The sequence below is a fragment of the Pelecanus crispus genome, chromosome 10, assembly GCF_030463565.1.
Source record: "Pelecanus crispus isolate bPelCri1 chromosome 10, bPelCri1.pri, whole genome shotgun sequence".
Classification (NCBI taxonomy): Eukaryota; Metazoa; Chordata; class Aves; order Pelecaniformes; family Pelecanidae; genus Pelecanus; species Pelecanus crispus.
In genome coordinates this window covers 9,079,072-9,093,650 of record NC_134652.1, presented here as the reverse complement: position 1 = coordinate 9,093,650, position 14,579 = coordinate 9,079,072, and the positions used below count along the sequence as shown (strand labels likewise).

Below are 14,579 nucleotides of genomic sequence, written 5' to 3'. Positions count from 1 at the left end.
GTCCCTGTTTTAACGTCCTTAACAGCATTACAAAAACTTTGTTGTTGTCCTGGTTTTGCATACCCACAGCAAAACGATCATCTCCAGGAGCTGCCAGACAGCTTTGAGTGCCAAACTGATATAAATACCCCGGAGGGATGCAAATCCAGCTCTGTTATACAGAACTGTGTAATGCTACTGTGTCCTTCATGAAAATATCCACTAAGTGTCCTTTTCACACGTAAAGCTAGAGCCAGTCTGAGACTGAGCAGTCAAGCTTAGTAGCTGGCCAACTGAATTGTAACCAATATAAGGTACAAGGCCCAGAAAAGGAGGTAGCACCTACGTTTTCCCTCTCATTTGCTGAATTACAGATGATCACTGGACTGTGGCAGGATATTGAGGGAGGAAAAGAACAACACGCAGAGGAGCAGGTGAGGAGGTACTGTAAATGGCCATAATAGAATTCAAATGCAGCAGAGAGGCAGTGAAAGTCAGATAATGACTGGGAGAGCTGGAAAGAGGAGATGAAAGGAGAGACTAAGCAAGGGGAAGAGGCATGAGAAAGAAAGGGAGAAAGTGAGAAAAATGAAAGAGAAGTCTAAGGAATAGAAAATGTGAAGAAAAGGGCCTATTTGTTCTTCCCCTCTTCTGCCTCCCCCCACATCCCTTTAGTGCACTCCTCCCTACCACTTTTTAATGCTGTCACTGAAGAAGACTCCCACCTAACACAAAATTCTGGGCTCCCTCTCTCCTATAGCAGGACAAAAAAGGCTGACTGCACATTTGTAACATCTCATCATAGACTTGCCTACAGTGTTGAACCACCCCCTCCTCTGGCAAATCTTATCCATGAGGGTGTAGGGTTTGCAGTCAGTAATGGTACATGTTGCAGGAGCAGCCCAGCAGTCTTACGCAGAGAAGCCACTTTTACAAACACGTAGTAGTATAAAGCACTTGCAGATCTGCACATGCCTTATGGAAAAGGAGCACAGATACAGTGACTCCCTTTCCATGGTGAATTATCATTAAAAATGTTCAACAGAATATAAAGAAGGAAAAATAATTTCTTGGCAAGTTTCTTACATTTTCAGGAAATGTAGCAAGGAGCTGAGCTTTTGTTCTAGCTTTTACTGCGGATGAACTCTTTTATGCACTGATGAAAATGTTTGCATATCTTCACACAGTGTTCTTATAACTGTAGACGCAGCTTTCTTTCATACAGAATTGTATGAGTGGTTGCAACAAAATTAAGACTGGATAGGAGAGGTGACCAGAAACTGGCCAAGAGGTAAGAACACACCAATGAAAGCACATTTATAAAGATTTAGTTCCCTAAATATACAGTGCCAAAAACAGTTTTATCATATTTTCAGGGAGATGACCCATCTACTGAAACGTAATAGGACATTTCATTATTATCCTTCAGACATCCCACAAGGAAAAGTTATTTAAATATATTATGCAGCCATTTTATCTTCTTTTTTTTCAGCATCAAATAGCTGTAGCCAGCAACATGTGCTTTTTACAGAACTGAAGGCAAAACATAAAGAATAGTATTTATTTTAGCCAAAAAAAAAAAAAAAAAGGTCCAAACAGCTGTCTTCTGAAATTAGTCAAGAATTACTTTCTGGGTATTTTACCTTAAAAATGAGCCTCAATGTTTTGACCAACCATTTTGAATATAGTAATTGTGGAGGACAAGAAATAATGCTATTACTAGATTCTTATATTAACAAAAAATGCCTCATTGTATGCCACCCTTCTTTTCAGATCTTTGCAGCACGTGACTGGATTGATACTGTTCTTTTAATAAATAATGCGTCTGTATCATTATTATTCTGGTCAGTGCCTTCTGAACACATCCAGGAGACAGAGGAAGTATGCAAATTCAAAACACAGATTATTAAAAAGACCAAACTAATGACCCACACTTTCATTACTCAAATAAAATAGTATTTGAAATACTGTTAATTGTGATAGTGGCAAAAATGAAGCACACTGCCCTGCATTTACAATAGAATGATGTTTTTAAAACATGCCAGTCAACTTTCTGATGTTTAATTGGTGGCTGAAGTGATCAGAACAGGAGGTTCCTCAAGAGGTTTGAGCTATTCCAGGACATCATCACTGGTGAAAGCTTTTGACAGTATATTGACTTGCCTTAGAAGTTTTGTTTATGTTCATAATAAAAAGGAACTCTAATGGCTTCTTTTTTGTTGTGGTTCAGCCCCTGTCAGCAACAAGCACTGCACCACTGCTCACTCACCCTCCGCCCATGATGGGATGGGGGAGAGAATCGGAAGGGCAGATGTAAGAAAACTCATTGGTTGAGATAAGAACAGTTTAATAATTGAAATAAAATAATCATAGTAGTAGTAGTAGTAGTAGTAATAAAAAATGTAATGAAAAGGAGAACAACAAGAGAGAGAAACAAAACCCAGGGGAAAAAAACCCAAGCAATACAACCGCTCACCACCCACTGACTGATACCCAGCCCATCCCCAAGCAGCGATCGCTGCCCCCTCAGCCAGCCCCCCCAGTTTCTATACTGGCCATGACGCCATATGGTATGCAATAGCCCTTTGGGCAGTTTGGATCAACTATTCTGGCTGTGCCCCCTCCCAGCTTCTTGTGCCCCTGGCAGAGCACAGGAAGCTGAAAAGTCCTTGACTGGTGTAAGCACCACTTAGCAACAACTAAAACATCAATGTGTTATCAACGTTATTCTCATACTCTCATATTCTCATAAATCCAAAACACAGCACTATGCCTGCTGCTAGGAAGAAAATTAACTCTATCCCAGCCAAAACCAGGACATTTTTGTTCTTTGGTTTTTTTGCTTTTCTTTTCAGTGAGCATTGACAGGCATTTCTGAGAGACTCCAATTGGTTTCAAAGCTGTACATGGACTGGGATACAAGCAGAGGCAGCAGAAAAATTATAATGAAAGTGAATGATTCAGCATTCTGATGAGGATGAAAAATTAGGACTGTTTACATAAGTCAGAACTTATTTGCATTTCCTGACATTTCTGGTCTCTTCTTCCATCAATCGAGAGTTTATGTTATATACCAGATAGATTAATGAATAAAAAAGAAAAAAATAAGTACAGTGTCCAGCCGTCTCAGTTAGTGGTACCTACAGTTTGGCCAAATTGCTTCCCTGCTCTTAAGTTTCAAAAACAGATTCAGTGATATATGCGTCCAGGACAAAGCTTTTAAAGAGCATCCAAAACTGAATGTTTGAACACTTGTTTGCACAGGCCCAGTTGATATTTTATACAGAGTATGGGCAGATTGAAATCTTGCATTTTTGAGTAAGCAGCGTTCGTAAACCATTTTTAAGTGTACTTTCAGAAACCCTTTAGAACTTGTCCCACTTGTCTTAACTAGCATTATGAAGAAGCTTTAATAGATGTAATAGGCATGCAAATAATAGTTTCTAAATGACTCTGTTTCACAATAGGCAGAACATATTCTCAAATTATTCTCCCATTTAGATACTCTTTTTGATTTCAAAATGAAATAGAAGTTATCAGAGTTAGAATTATATGCCTACGACTACTGCTTTTAATTATTCTGAACATATCTGGAATGACTATGTAGACTGACTATTTATCAGTGCCAATACTTTCAATAGCAGGGAGGAGATTTTCTCCCCTTTCTCTCCTCCCCTGCCCAAGTCCCCATTTTCCAGCAGGACACGGGGAAGAAAGAAAAAAAAAAAAAACCCACACCAACTCCTTCTAAGTGCACAAGTCACGGAGACAAAATGTCTTTCACCATGTTATGGATAGGCTGGAATAGCTCTGCTGCCGATTCCTCCTCTCCATGACAGTACAGAAGGAAGGTATTAAATACACTAGCAGTTTAGACAGCCCAGAAGGTATTAACACCTACATGAGATGACTCTCAGCAACACATCAAGCTTGCTTTACCTCCAGGCATAGGACCTAAGGGCTGGACTCACTGACTGCCCCAGACCCCACAGGCATTTGCCTACCCGTTCCCTTGTACCAGTGCTGCCCTTCGTCCTCACAGTCAGGTCTCACTGAGCCTTGGAAGAGTCCAAACTTTAATTCTGGCATTTTAAAGCAAAAGAAGACACAGGAAGAACCTGTAAAGAAATCCATTTTCACCCCAGTGCTGGCTGCAACTTAGGGCAATGGGAGCAGAGATTTTACCAAGCTTTCCTCTGCAGCATTGCAACGGAGAAAGCACACCACCAGACTCGTGAAGTCAAATTAAACAACATGCCATTAAACACTTTGCTGCTGAGACAACATTAGATCAAAGATGACCAAAGGAAAACACGGTCATGAGAGAAGTAATGGCATAACGAAGTAATTCTTGAACACTACAACCTGAATAATAGGAAGAAGGCTCCCTACAAACTCCTCTCTCCTATTTCATTGGCACTGTAACACACTGGAAGTTTGGCAGAAAACACAGTAAAGATACTGTAACTCTGTTAATTAACAGGGCCTGTGTATATGGAAGACAATAGATATAAGCAAAAAGACTAATGGCACAACATGAACTTGGAAAACAGGTGGTTCTGAGACTACATGTATCCAGGTTTCATAAACTGCAACAGCATCAGCTATGAAGGTGCTGAATGCAACCCACTGGACTGAGACGAGAACCCTGCTCTCAATTTAAATCTGCTCAAATTTGGGTCAGCAGGAAACTGGCTCCAGATTTCCCCTGAGCCACTGAGGGTAGGGCGCTGCTTGCCTCCTCACCTCTGAACAACACTCGGGCACATCTGAGGTGCTATGGCTAAACGCTTAAGATCAGCAGTGGAGATCTCATAAACAAACTTCAAGGTAAATATTTTACCAGGGGTATTTAAGGACTTATTAAGATTTATATCGTATCTTCAGCGTCCTTGACATTTTACAATAGTGTTTATTTCCTTGATTGCTAATTCACAGAATTGCATAATCTAACAGGAATTTACACATTAGAAATGAGCAAGATTCACGGGCATAACTTCATAAATAAGACATTAGCACAACAACATTCTAATATAAATGTACACAATGCTAAGTAGGAATAAAGCATTTCCTAAGGGCAGAGGAGGTCCTGTACGCCACTGAACAAGCGTTGTGTGACAGCCTGCAGGGAACTCGATGAAGGCGAAAGGACCCAGCTTGTCCTGTGAAGCAGCGCTCTGCGCTGCCGCCCCGGCTGAACACACAGAGGAAAGAGGCTGGGAATTAGGTCAGTGAATCAATGACCCTCCGGTTGTATCAGCCCAGCACTCCTGTCAGGGGAGGGGAGATAAAACAATTCCAAGGCTAAAACAGCTCTACAAAGATAGTGGGATCTAGTCTACAAATGTGGACTCTTTTTTTTCCAAGAGTAGTCTGCGTATTGTGACCATTTATGAAGTCCAACAAGTGGCTTGTATTCACAGTTATTAATGCTCACACGTAAGATTACTATGAAAATAAATCCCATTATAATGAATAATTCTACTTTCACCTGGTCACTAATGGGACATAAAAATCATTCTGAGACATAGAATCATAGAGACACCTAAGGAAAATTTTTCCAACAAAAATCTGTAAAAATTAAACTGGGGGTTTAAGGATTCCTCTGTAATGTGAGGGAGTAGCTGTGAACAGTTTTGGAGAAGGCACACACTGTAACCAGATACAGGCTTTTGTTATTCTGTTAAGGATGTCAGAGGCGTCCGCTTTTTTCCCCTGACTCACGTTTTTCCCTAGTGGATATTCTGACCCTTAGTCCTGGCAAATCCAGCAGTTCCAAAAAGTTCTCTCTGGTACCTCATTAATCACTCCCCTGCCATGTGCTATCTTACCTGCAGATGTAATTCTTCTTGCAGGACTCTTGTAAATTCAGGCAGTTTGGTTTCTCCCTGTCCTCATATGAACACACAGGAACAATAGTCTGCCGTCTCCTTTCTGTACAGGCTACGTCTCGACAGGAGCAGAAGAGCATCCCGTAGCTGTGCTTTGGGGGAACTTTGTCAAAAAATAGCCGGAGGGCCTTATGACACTTCCGCTTGTTACAGATTTCATTAGACGTGCTGCTGGTGCAGGGGGTTATGTAAGCAGATCTGAACCTCTTGCAGGTATCATTTAGGTTACAAGCTTTTGCTGCATCCAAGCAATTGTTCCCCTTTGAAAGTACTGGCTCCACTAGAAAAAACAACACAACAGCAGTAAGAAATGCGTCACATTTATATTGTGTTTTGATGTTTGTCTTTATTTCACTGTCAATGAGATCCTGATTATATATTTGTTACATACAAAACTTTCAGTGCCAGAAACTGTGACCAGTCCTTATGTTTCTTAGGGTAACGGTTTAACGAGTGAACAAGAGCACAGGCATGCGTTAAGATCAGAATGCTGGCAAATAAATGGCTATTACACCGGGCAGGCTGTACTTCATCTTCTTTGTAGCAGACATGCAGGATGAATACTGGGTAAGACTTGGCCTCACTAAAAAGCTATTAAAATCGCTGGTAAATTGGAAGGGATACGTCTGCCCATCACACGAGAACACAGTGAGAACGTGGGCTCCTCACTCTGGTTTTGTAAAGCTCTGACTTTTTTTTTTTTTTCCCTTGAACAGTACAAATGACATTCAGTATCTACACCAGGTAACAACATTTAGATGTAATTTGTGTACTCTGCAGAATGTAAAAGCCACATGCCGCTTACTACAGTTTTTGAGGTATAAAACCAGCCCACCCAGACAGAAAGGAAGGCAGGTGCAGCCCCATGACTGTGAGTCCTCTAAGGCCACCCACACAGCCTGTGAGCTCCATGCTTAGTTAAAGACACCATTATAAGATCTATAGACGCCACCTGAACCCTGGCAGTTTTATGAAGTTTACAAGCTTTGCAAAAGCTGACGTAGAACTAACAAGTGGCTGTGAAAGAAACATTTTAAAACAAGGAGTATGTCTCACACACACACACATGCACAGGCTACAAGTTACAGAAAAAATTAAACTCAGATAAAAGTTAAGACTATAATTACTCATTTAATTTTGCAATACATTATCCAGATATTAAAACCCAATATATGCTTTGCTTGAAAATGAAGGCAACTGGCATTAGAATGCAAAATTCAATTAAGAATAATCGTAATGCTGCTTTCAATATTAGGAATGCCAACATCACAGATCCAAGAAAATACATTAACTTCCCATTGCTACAGAATTTGCAAGCTGAATGAAACGTTTTGCAAATTTCTAAAAATCTGCAGCAACCTCCTAGGGGGGATGGCCAAAGATAAAACATCTCAAACGATCTAAAAGGCCCTAAGTTCCTCTTAAAAAAAGCTTTCTTCCTAGATCTTCCACCTTTTCCCAGAAACTCAGTCTAAGGCCCTTCTACAACTCAGTGCCACTCCTCTCAAATCTCCTACTACTCTGCCTCCCATTCCCAGATCAGGACATCAACCTTTTCTCTTTTTCCACATCAGGAAAAGATGATGTAGCTTGGCTGACATGGTGCACCAAGGTACTGCATTTGCTTGAACTGACCGTGCCTGAGATGGTCCTTGGATGCTAGCAGACACTTCACCTTATACAAATATATCACCTGCTACTATCTCACGTAACTTACATATTCAGAAATAACGCGATACATAAGTAGCATTAGATTTTTCACTCTAGTGATATGCTGTAACTATGTTCAGTGGGTTCGTACATTTAACGTATGTACATTTGACATTCATACCCCAAGTCCTTCCCAATCCCAGTTTCTTGCACAATAAACTGAAACTTTTTGCTTCTTATCTTCACAAATTACAAAATTATAAACATGCAATGTTTGACTATAAATTAACAGAGCCAAGCATTTCCTATAATAGCAGCCTACCACAGTTTAAGCAACACCAGATGCAGAAGAGATGAGATATCCAAAATACAACCCTCATAAAATTGTAACATTTTTATATAAAATGTTGTATTACATTAGCACACAACTATAATCTTAACTATGAACTCTCAAAGGTTTTTTTTATACAGTATATAGAATTATATGTTTAGTACAAATATAATTACTATGTAATCTGCAGGGCATATCATTATGCAATATATGAATAGTACATGCTAATTACTATGTGATTGCAGAGTAATTACATGGTTATTTGTGCCTGGGAGTCAACTGCTGAATTCCACTCTTTAAAACAAGATTCTGTGGAAGAGCTCTGAATGGGGCATTTCAATACGAACAGACATCAGCTTACTGTATGATATATTATATTATAAAGCATTCTTTAAAAGAAAACCCAAGATGTAATAAAGCACCTCTTTACTGATAATCATATACAAGTTTTCAATTAAGGGCCCAAATTGTAGTAAATGCTGGTACAGAATTAAAAAGCACTGTGGATATGAACACCTCAAAAATCAAAAGGGACAGGTTAATCTTTTTAAAAAATACAGCACAAGCCAATTCATTGACCACACAAACAGCAGTGACAGTTATCTTGGACAAAAGTTCAATTAGGTGCAAATTGTTCGTAAACAACAGTTATGCTCATTCATATCTTTCATACAATATATATCTACCCAAGACTCACATTCCTCTACGTGTCAACTCTGAACACGGACCATGTCTTTCGGTGTTTACTTCGGTTTTTTTTTTCTACAACTACCCCTGGCTGTAACTTGCCACTTGCCTTTTCTATTTTGATACATATGTCTCTAGCTATTGTTTCTGGCACATTTATCAACACAGTATACAAATTATTTCTACCTTTTAAAACCCAAGACTAATATACAGCACATAAGAGATATGCATCAACTGCATTTGAATTAAACAAGACTACCTAAACCAACTCTTACCATTAATGCCAGCTTCTCCCAAGCTTCTAAATCCTATTTTAATGCAAAATTTACAATCCAGAACACACTTTATGCTTTATTTTTATTGCAGAAGTACAACATAATTATTCCTAAGTCCTGTGGTAACTACAAACAGTTAACAAGACTGAGAGTGTTTCTGAGGATTACTTACACAGCAGTAATACATAAGGTCAAAATTTCATCCAGCTTCTGTTCTGCAAAGCTTAAATTATTAAGACAGGCTGGAGTTTGGTTCCTACTAGGTACTGACTACGTTAGGAGCAAATGGATTTAATCCAGAGCTACTTTTCCTGCCAGCATCCTTTGGGAAAGGTCTGTGTAAGGAGACACGTTTTCAGTTCCCCCCTCTCTTTGGGCACTTGGATATGGACTGAGGGCAGTCAGAGCAGCAGCCTGGGACAAGTCATGATTCCTTCCCATCACCATTTCCCCACCCAGAGCTTCCTCTCTCCCAAGTCTGCTTTGCCTTTGGCCCATTCTGGAAATGTCTGCCAAACCACACAGCGCTCCGCTCCTGCCAAATCACTGCAGACTCCGAGGCAAGTTACTTCCAGGCAGGTGATAAGGGATTCCTCATGCCTGTGTGCAAGGCACCGGTTTCCACCTGCAGCGAGGGGCCCAGCAGAGCCGATCTGCAAACGCCAGGATGCTGCCTCCCAGCAGAAACCACCAGCAGCTGCGAGCTGCTTCGCTGCTATGGGTGCTACCCCGATGCGGTGCAGGCAGAGTCACGGCAGAACACAGCCAGAGCCAGGAGCTGTTGCTTTGGTGGGAAAGCAGCAGCTTGCAACATCCACAGAGTTAGGATGCCTAAAAACGTCCTCCTACCAGGCACTTTGCTCTACACGACGTGCAAAAACTCTGGGGCAGCAATAACTGGCTTACTGATGCTAACTTACCTCTACGTGGATCACCAGCTCACAGCTCTTCTACTGCACATGTAACGTGCATGCAAGGTGAGATGTTTTCCTCACCAATTTTACTGATGAAAAAACAGGCCTTGTATTATAGTATAAGGCGTTACCACTTTGATATTTGTTATCTCCTCCCCTGAACCCGGCCCAACATCGTTACAGCTGCAACAGTTCTGGACTCAAGCTCCCATACAACTGCAGAAAGAAGCCAGCCAAATGCTCCAGTCTTTTATCCAGAGATGTTTCTAAAGTTTTAATAGGGCTTCTTCTGCCCTGTGTGATCTTCCTTATGCTTCACCCTCTTTCACAGTCTCTTCACCTTAATCTTTCGTCTTCCTTGCATTTCCATTTCTATTTCATTTCTGCACCTACCGAGCCTTTGGCTGTCTCAACTCCTGTTAACCCCACGGGGCTCAAGAAGCAATTCTCAGTGGACATTTGTAGCTTCTTACTCATGCTCCCACTAGATGGAAGGAGTGAAAGGACTATTTCTTGTTCTGTAAGATTCTTATTAAACAGCAAAATGGACACTTGGTTTTCAATTTTCTTACAGTACATAAAAAGCAATTTACTGAGGTTGCCATTAAAATTACAATTACTATTTGCAAGTAATTAGCATTAGTAGGTTTTCCAGGGTTTTTAGTGAAGGGAATGCTGTAAAGAGAGCAGTAAATGTTAATGTGATGGAAGGCAAAATTACAAAGCGATAGAGGTGACTGCACGGGTATGGGCCTACTTCAATGCAGGTGCAGAATATGGCATACAGGAACCAAAAACTGAACAGAATAAAGAGGAGAACCATGATCTCACTTTAACAAAAGTGCTGTTATAGGGTTCACCAAAGTACTTCTACTTTGTAAGAAGAACAGATTAAATAAATAAGGAAAGTATGGCGAATACTGTCATCTGCATCTGAATGGATTCAAATAAACTACCATTTGCCTGGACAAATTATTTCTAATCCCGAATGGCATAGAAAAAACAAGTCATCCCTGAGAAATCATGAGACTGATGCACATAGATGTTCAGGTTATTCTGAGGTTCTCTCCTTGTCTTCTACTCAGCCTTTAGAGAAGAGTCAGGTCTACTTCGAAACTTTTCCATAATCATGATAAGCAGGTGCTTACTTTTTAAAATTAAAGCTAATACATTATCAGCTATACCCAGGGCTTTCAGAATACTACCCAATACAACAAATATGCATGTTGAAATTACAACAGATGGCAGCAGTAGGTACACCAGGTGACAAGGCTGTTGCGACTGACTCCTGTGTGCAGAAGAGCACACCCAGGCTGAGAGTAACAAAAGGCCCTAAACCAAAATTGCCTAAACTGAGACTTTAAGTTCCTGAGACCAAAGCCAGAACATTTTACACTCCTGGTCAGTCTGCCCCACTGCTGGGCATGCAAGTCTTTGATAACGCAAATTCCACAGGTTCCTAGAATTCTTTTCTGAATACACCCATAAATCCACCCTGAGGAGGTAAAGACTATCTCCTGTCCAAGCCCTATAGAGATCAAAAAGATTTACATTGTTTAGTGTGAACCAACAGACATGATTTGGAAGTGTTCATCACTACCATGTTCTACACAACCGCTGTGCCCAAAGTCTTTTTCAAAACACCGTGGCCTTTGTTTTTATGAGACTCCACTGATGAATCATCAGCCAGGATCTAGGAGACTTTGGTTCAATGACTTCCCTGACCTGGAGACTCAGAACTCATTTCCCAGAAGGGTCTCAAACATCTCACTGTAGGGTGTTCTCAAGAAGGTGCACAGGAAATAGTGCATATTGCAAAACACAAGAGAGAGCATGATGTTTCAGCCCAAGGATGAAAGCTCTCCCTGGGAGGCAGATTGCAGGTTTCTGGCCTGCACCCAGGAAAAAGAGTTATTTCTCTTACAAGAGCAATGACTGGAAACCAGGATTCCCTTCCTGAAGATGACTCCCTTATTTCTAAGTCTGCAGAGGCATGATCCCACTTGGGCTCTCTTCTTCTAATCTAACTTAAAGACTAAAGCACCATGACATCTTCTGCTAGGTGCCTGTTAAAAGAAGAGTGGCTCTCTACTCCCAGGAGCGTACACCGATTGCTGTGTGGACAGATGCACCTGCCTGAGGCTCTGAATCTGGCTCCTCAGGTTCAAAGTCTTCCAACAAATCTGTTTCTGTATTTCTTACTGTCCAAGTAGAGATTTACTGTACACGGTTTTTTGTTGGTTGTTTGGGGTTGGTTTTTTGTTTTGGTTTTTTACACAGTATTCCCTGTACACTTTACAAGGATTTTGGGCATCTATAGCTATCACCTGGAAGCAGGGGCTCCTGACTGTAAGTGCCTAAATCTCTTTGTCTGTTTCTGGACGTTTAATTCTGCTAAGAAGGCCACATGCCCTACGTGCTGCATTTTGCATTGCCCATGTTCACCACTGGATCTGCCCTCTAATACTTAGCAGGACTCTTGTCTCCATTTAGCATTAGATCATTTCTTGGTGCATTTAATAGATGTTACAGATAAAGACTGCAAGAGAAAACTCCTATGCTGGATATTTGTTGATGAAAAAGGGGAGAAATGATGTCTTAAGAACTCCTTCGGTACTTTCAGTCTCTTCTGGGGAGGAATGGGGAAAGGCTGAGCAGAAAAAACAGGTGGCTGAGCCCTGTGGGTTGGCTGAGGGACATCTGCTCAACTTATGGGTTATGTAAAAGGAAAATCCTGCAACCCTACAGTGAAGCGGTTTAAATTTTTGTTCTACGAGAGCAGCGAGGGAGAGGAAACCCTGCTCCCCAGTGTCAACAACATGGTGGTCTCCTGCTGAAATTCTTTCTGTCTTCACTTACACAAATATCCTGATCTATCACCTTTCATTTCTGCTACAAATCTAATGAAAGGTTATGCCAGGGTCCCTAATTTTCCACATGGCACTGCGGATGGCAGTTTTGCATTATATTCACACCAGCATAGTTAAATCCATTTTATTCACTAGAGCTATTCTGAATTTTCCATAATCTTAAGTTCAAGAATTTGGTTCTTTAATACTACTTTTACTTCTTCTGTCCAAGGTATCTCACGTAGGAGGCAAAAATGTATGAATAAAATCAGAGGCTGCTAAACACACTTCCAATTATTGCAAACTGATCCAGTCACTGTTTCTCACATTACTGCACCAATGATTTTTGTTCTACCCTAAAGAGTTTTAGGGTGTAAAGGTCATTTTAACTCATCTACACTGCACTAGCATTAGGGATGGATTGTGCATGACTGGGACCATATACAGAATATATTTTTTTCTGAGGGAGTGATCTCAGTCATTCCATGTACAATTCATGCTCTGTACTGAGTCAGAGGCTGGTTTTGTGATGTGGAAGGCTATCGCCACGGTTTCAGCTGAGTTGTTCTAATTAATTGCCCCTTAAAATATTCAAAGTGAAAATGTGTTACTGCATATGCTCTCATGTTATACAGTTCAGTATTTTATCATTGGCTAAATACTAAGTCAACAGAATTGAGAAGGAACTAGCACACACAGAACTACAGAATAAACCTGTGAAAATATTCAAACCTACACGGTTGCCATGAGAAGTGATTTACTGCGTGCAAGTTCTCAAGACACAGTGAGAGACTGTTTACCAAAGTCACGCCAATTTACAGGGCAACTTTCAGCATTTCTTTTTATTACTGCAGAATTGAATTCACAACTTGTTTCCTCTTTTCCTCAGACTTGATTAATTACCGTGTTAACATAACTACTGTTCTCCTGCTTATAATGGGCTCCCTCTAAAGTGCTGCCCCAGCAAAATAAACCAGGAGAAAGCTTCTAGCTCTTTACTCTAGTATTGCAATCCTTTCTAATCTCACTATTTTTCAAATTTATGTTCCATTCCAATAAAGCTTGTGTGAATATTATAGCAAATCAGATAATACAAGGTTATGACCCTTGTAATTGATCCTTCAAGGTTCTTTTTGCCTTTTTCCAGTTGACGTGCTAAAAATTACATTTAGATGTGCTTGTTGACACTTGAGAATTCACTTTGTTGGTCACATACACTGTTTCAGAGAGATCACATTACATAATGATGTATTTCTAGTGCTTTATTTCTTCTATACCTACAACCCCATTAAGCTGTAAGCAAACCTCCTGTGGGGCTGTAAGACTACAAGCGTCAAGGGGGCAGTGCTCCCATACTGTTCAGACGGAGTATAGCTGGAGAAAGTATTATATGAGTATACGGGGTTAAACATTAGCTACTCTTTTAAAATATTTCCAAATAAATAAAAGCAGCTTAAAATGAAAAGTTAGATTTCCATTTGTAGAAAAATACACATTTTAATGAACACAGACCATGCACGCCGGCACTGGAAATCAGTTATCTGTAGCAATGGTTTCTGTATCACATGACCACTGGAATAAAGTGATTAATTGGACTGTCTCAGTAAATGCAATCATTACACTTTTAATTAACCTTTTCAACCTCTCGCACCTTTTAGTTTTGTTATACATTAGATTTTTGCAGTTTTCCAGTTATTATGCTTGACTAAGCTTAAAACAATGCAGAATTGTGTTAGAAAGATAAGAAAAACAATTCAAACAACTCTTACTGTTCCTAATAAGAAAACAGTGCTGATACTGTCATCATAAGGGTAGTTATAAATCAGGTGGAGGACAGACATTCTGAACTCCGTGGCTGCATTCCCACCTAATTTTTGTTTTGGCAGCACACTGTTATTTAATGGCTCTGGCTACCAGGAAACTAGCTTTTGAAAATTCTTTCTCAACCTAGTTATAATTACTCTATATAAATCATACAATGATCAATTATAATAATCTTAGCT

At 40.2% G+C, this 14,579-nt stretch overlaps 1 protein-coding gene across 1 annotated transcript in view; it reads right to left on the bottom strand.

The window, feature by feature from the left end:
* The window catches only part of GFRA1 (GDNF family receptor alpha 1), a 144,411-nt gene that overhangs the window by 49,749 nt on the left and 80,083 nt on the right, over window positions 1-14,579 (bottom strand). Inside the window, exon 4 of the mRNA XM_075717761.1 lies at window positions 5,811-6,150. Within this exon, the coding sequence (XP_075573876.1) occupies window positions 5,811-6,150 (340 nt within the window). The remainder of the gene's footprint in view (window positions 1-5,810; window positions 6,151-14,579) is intronic.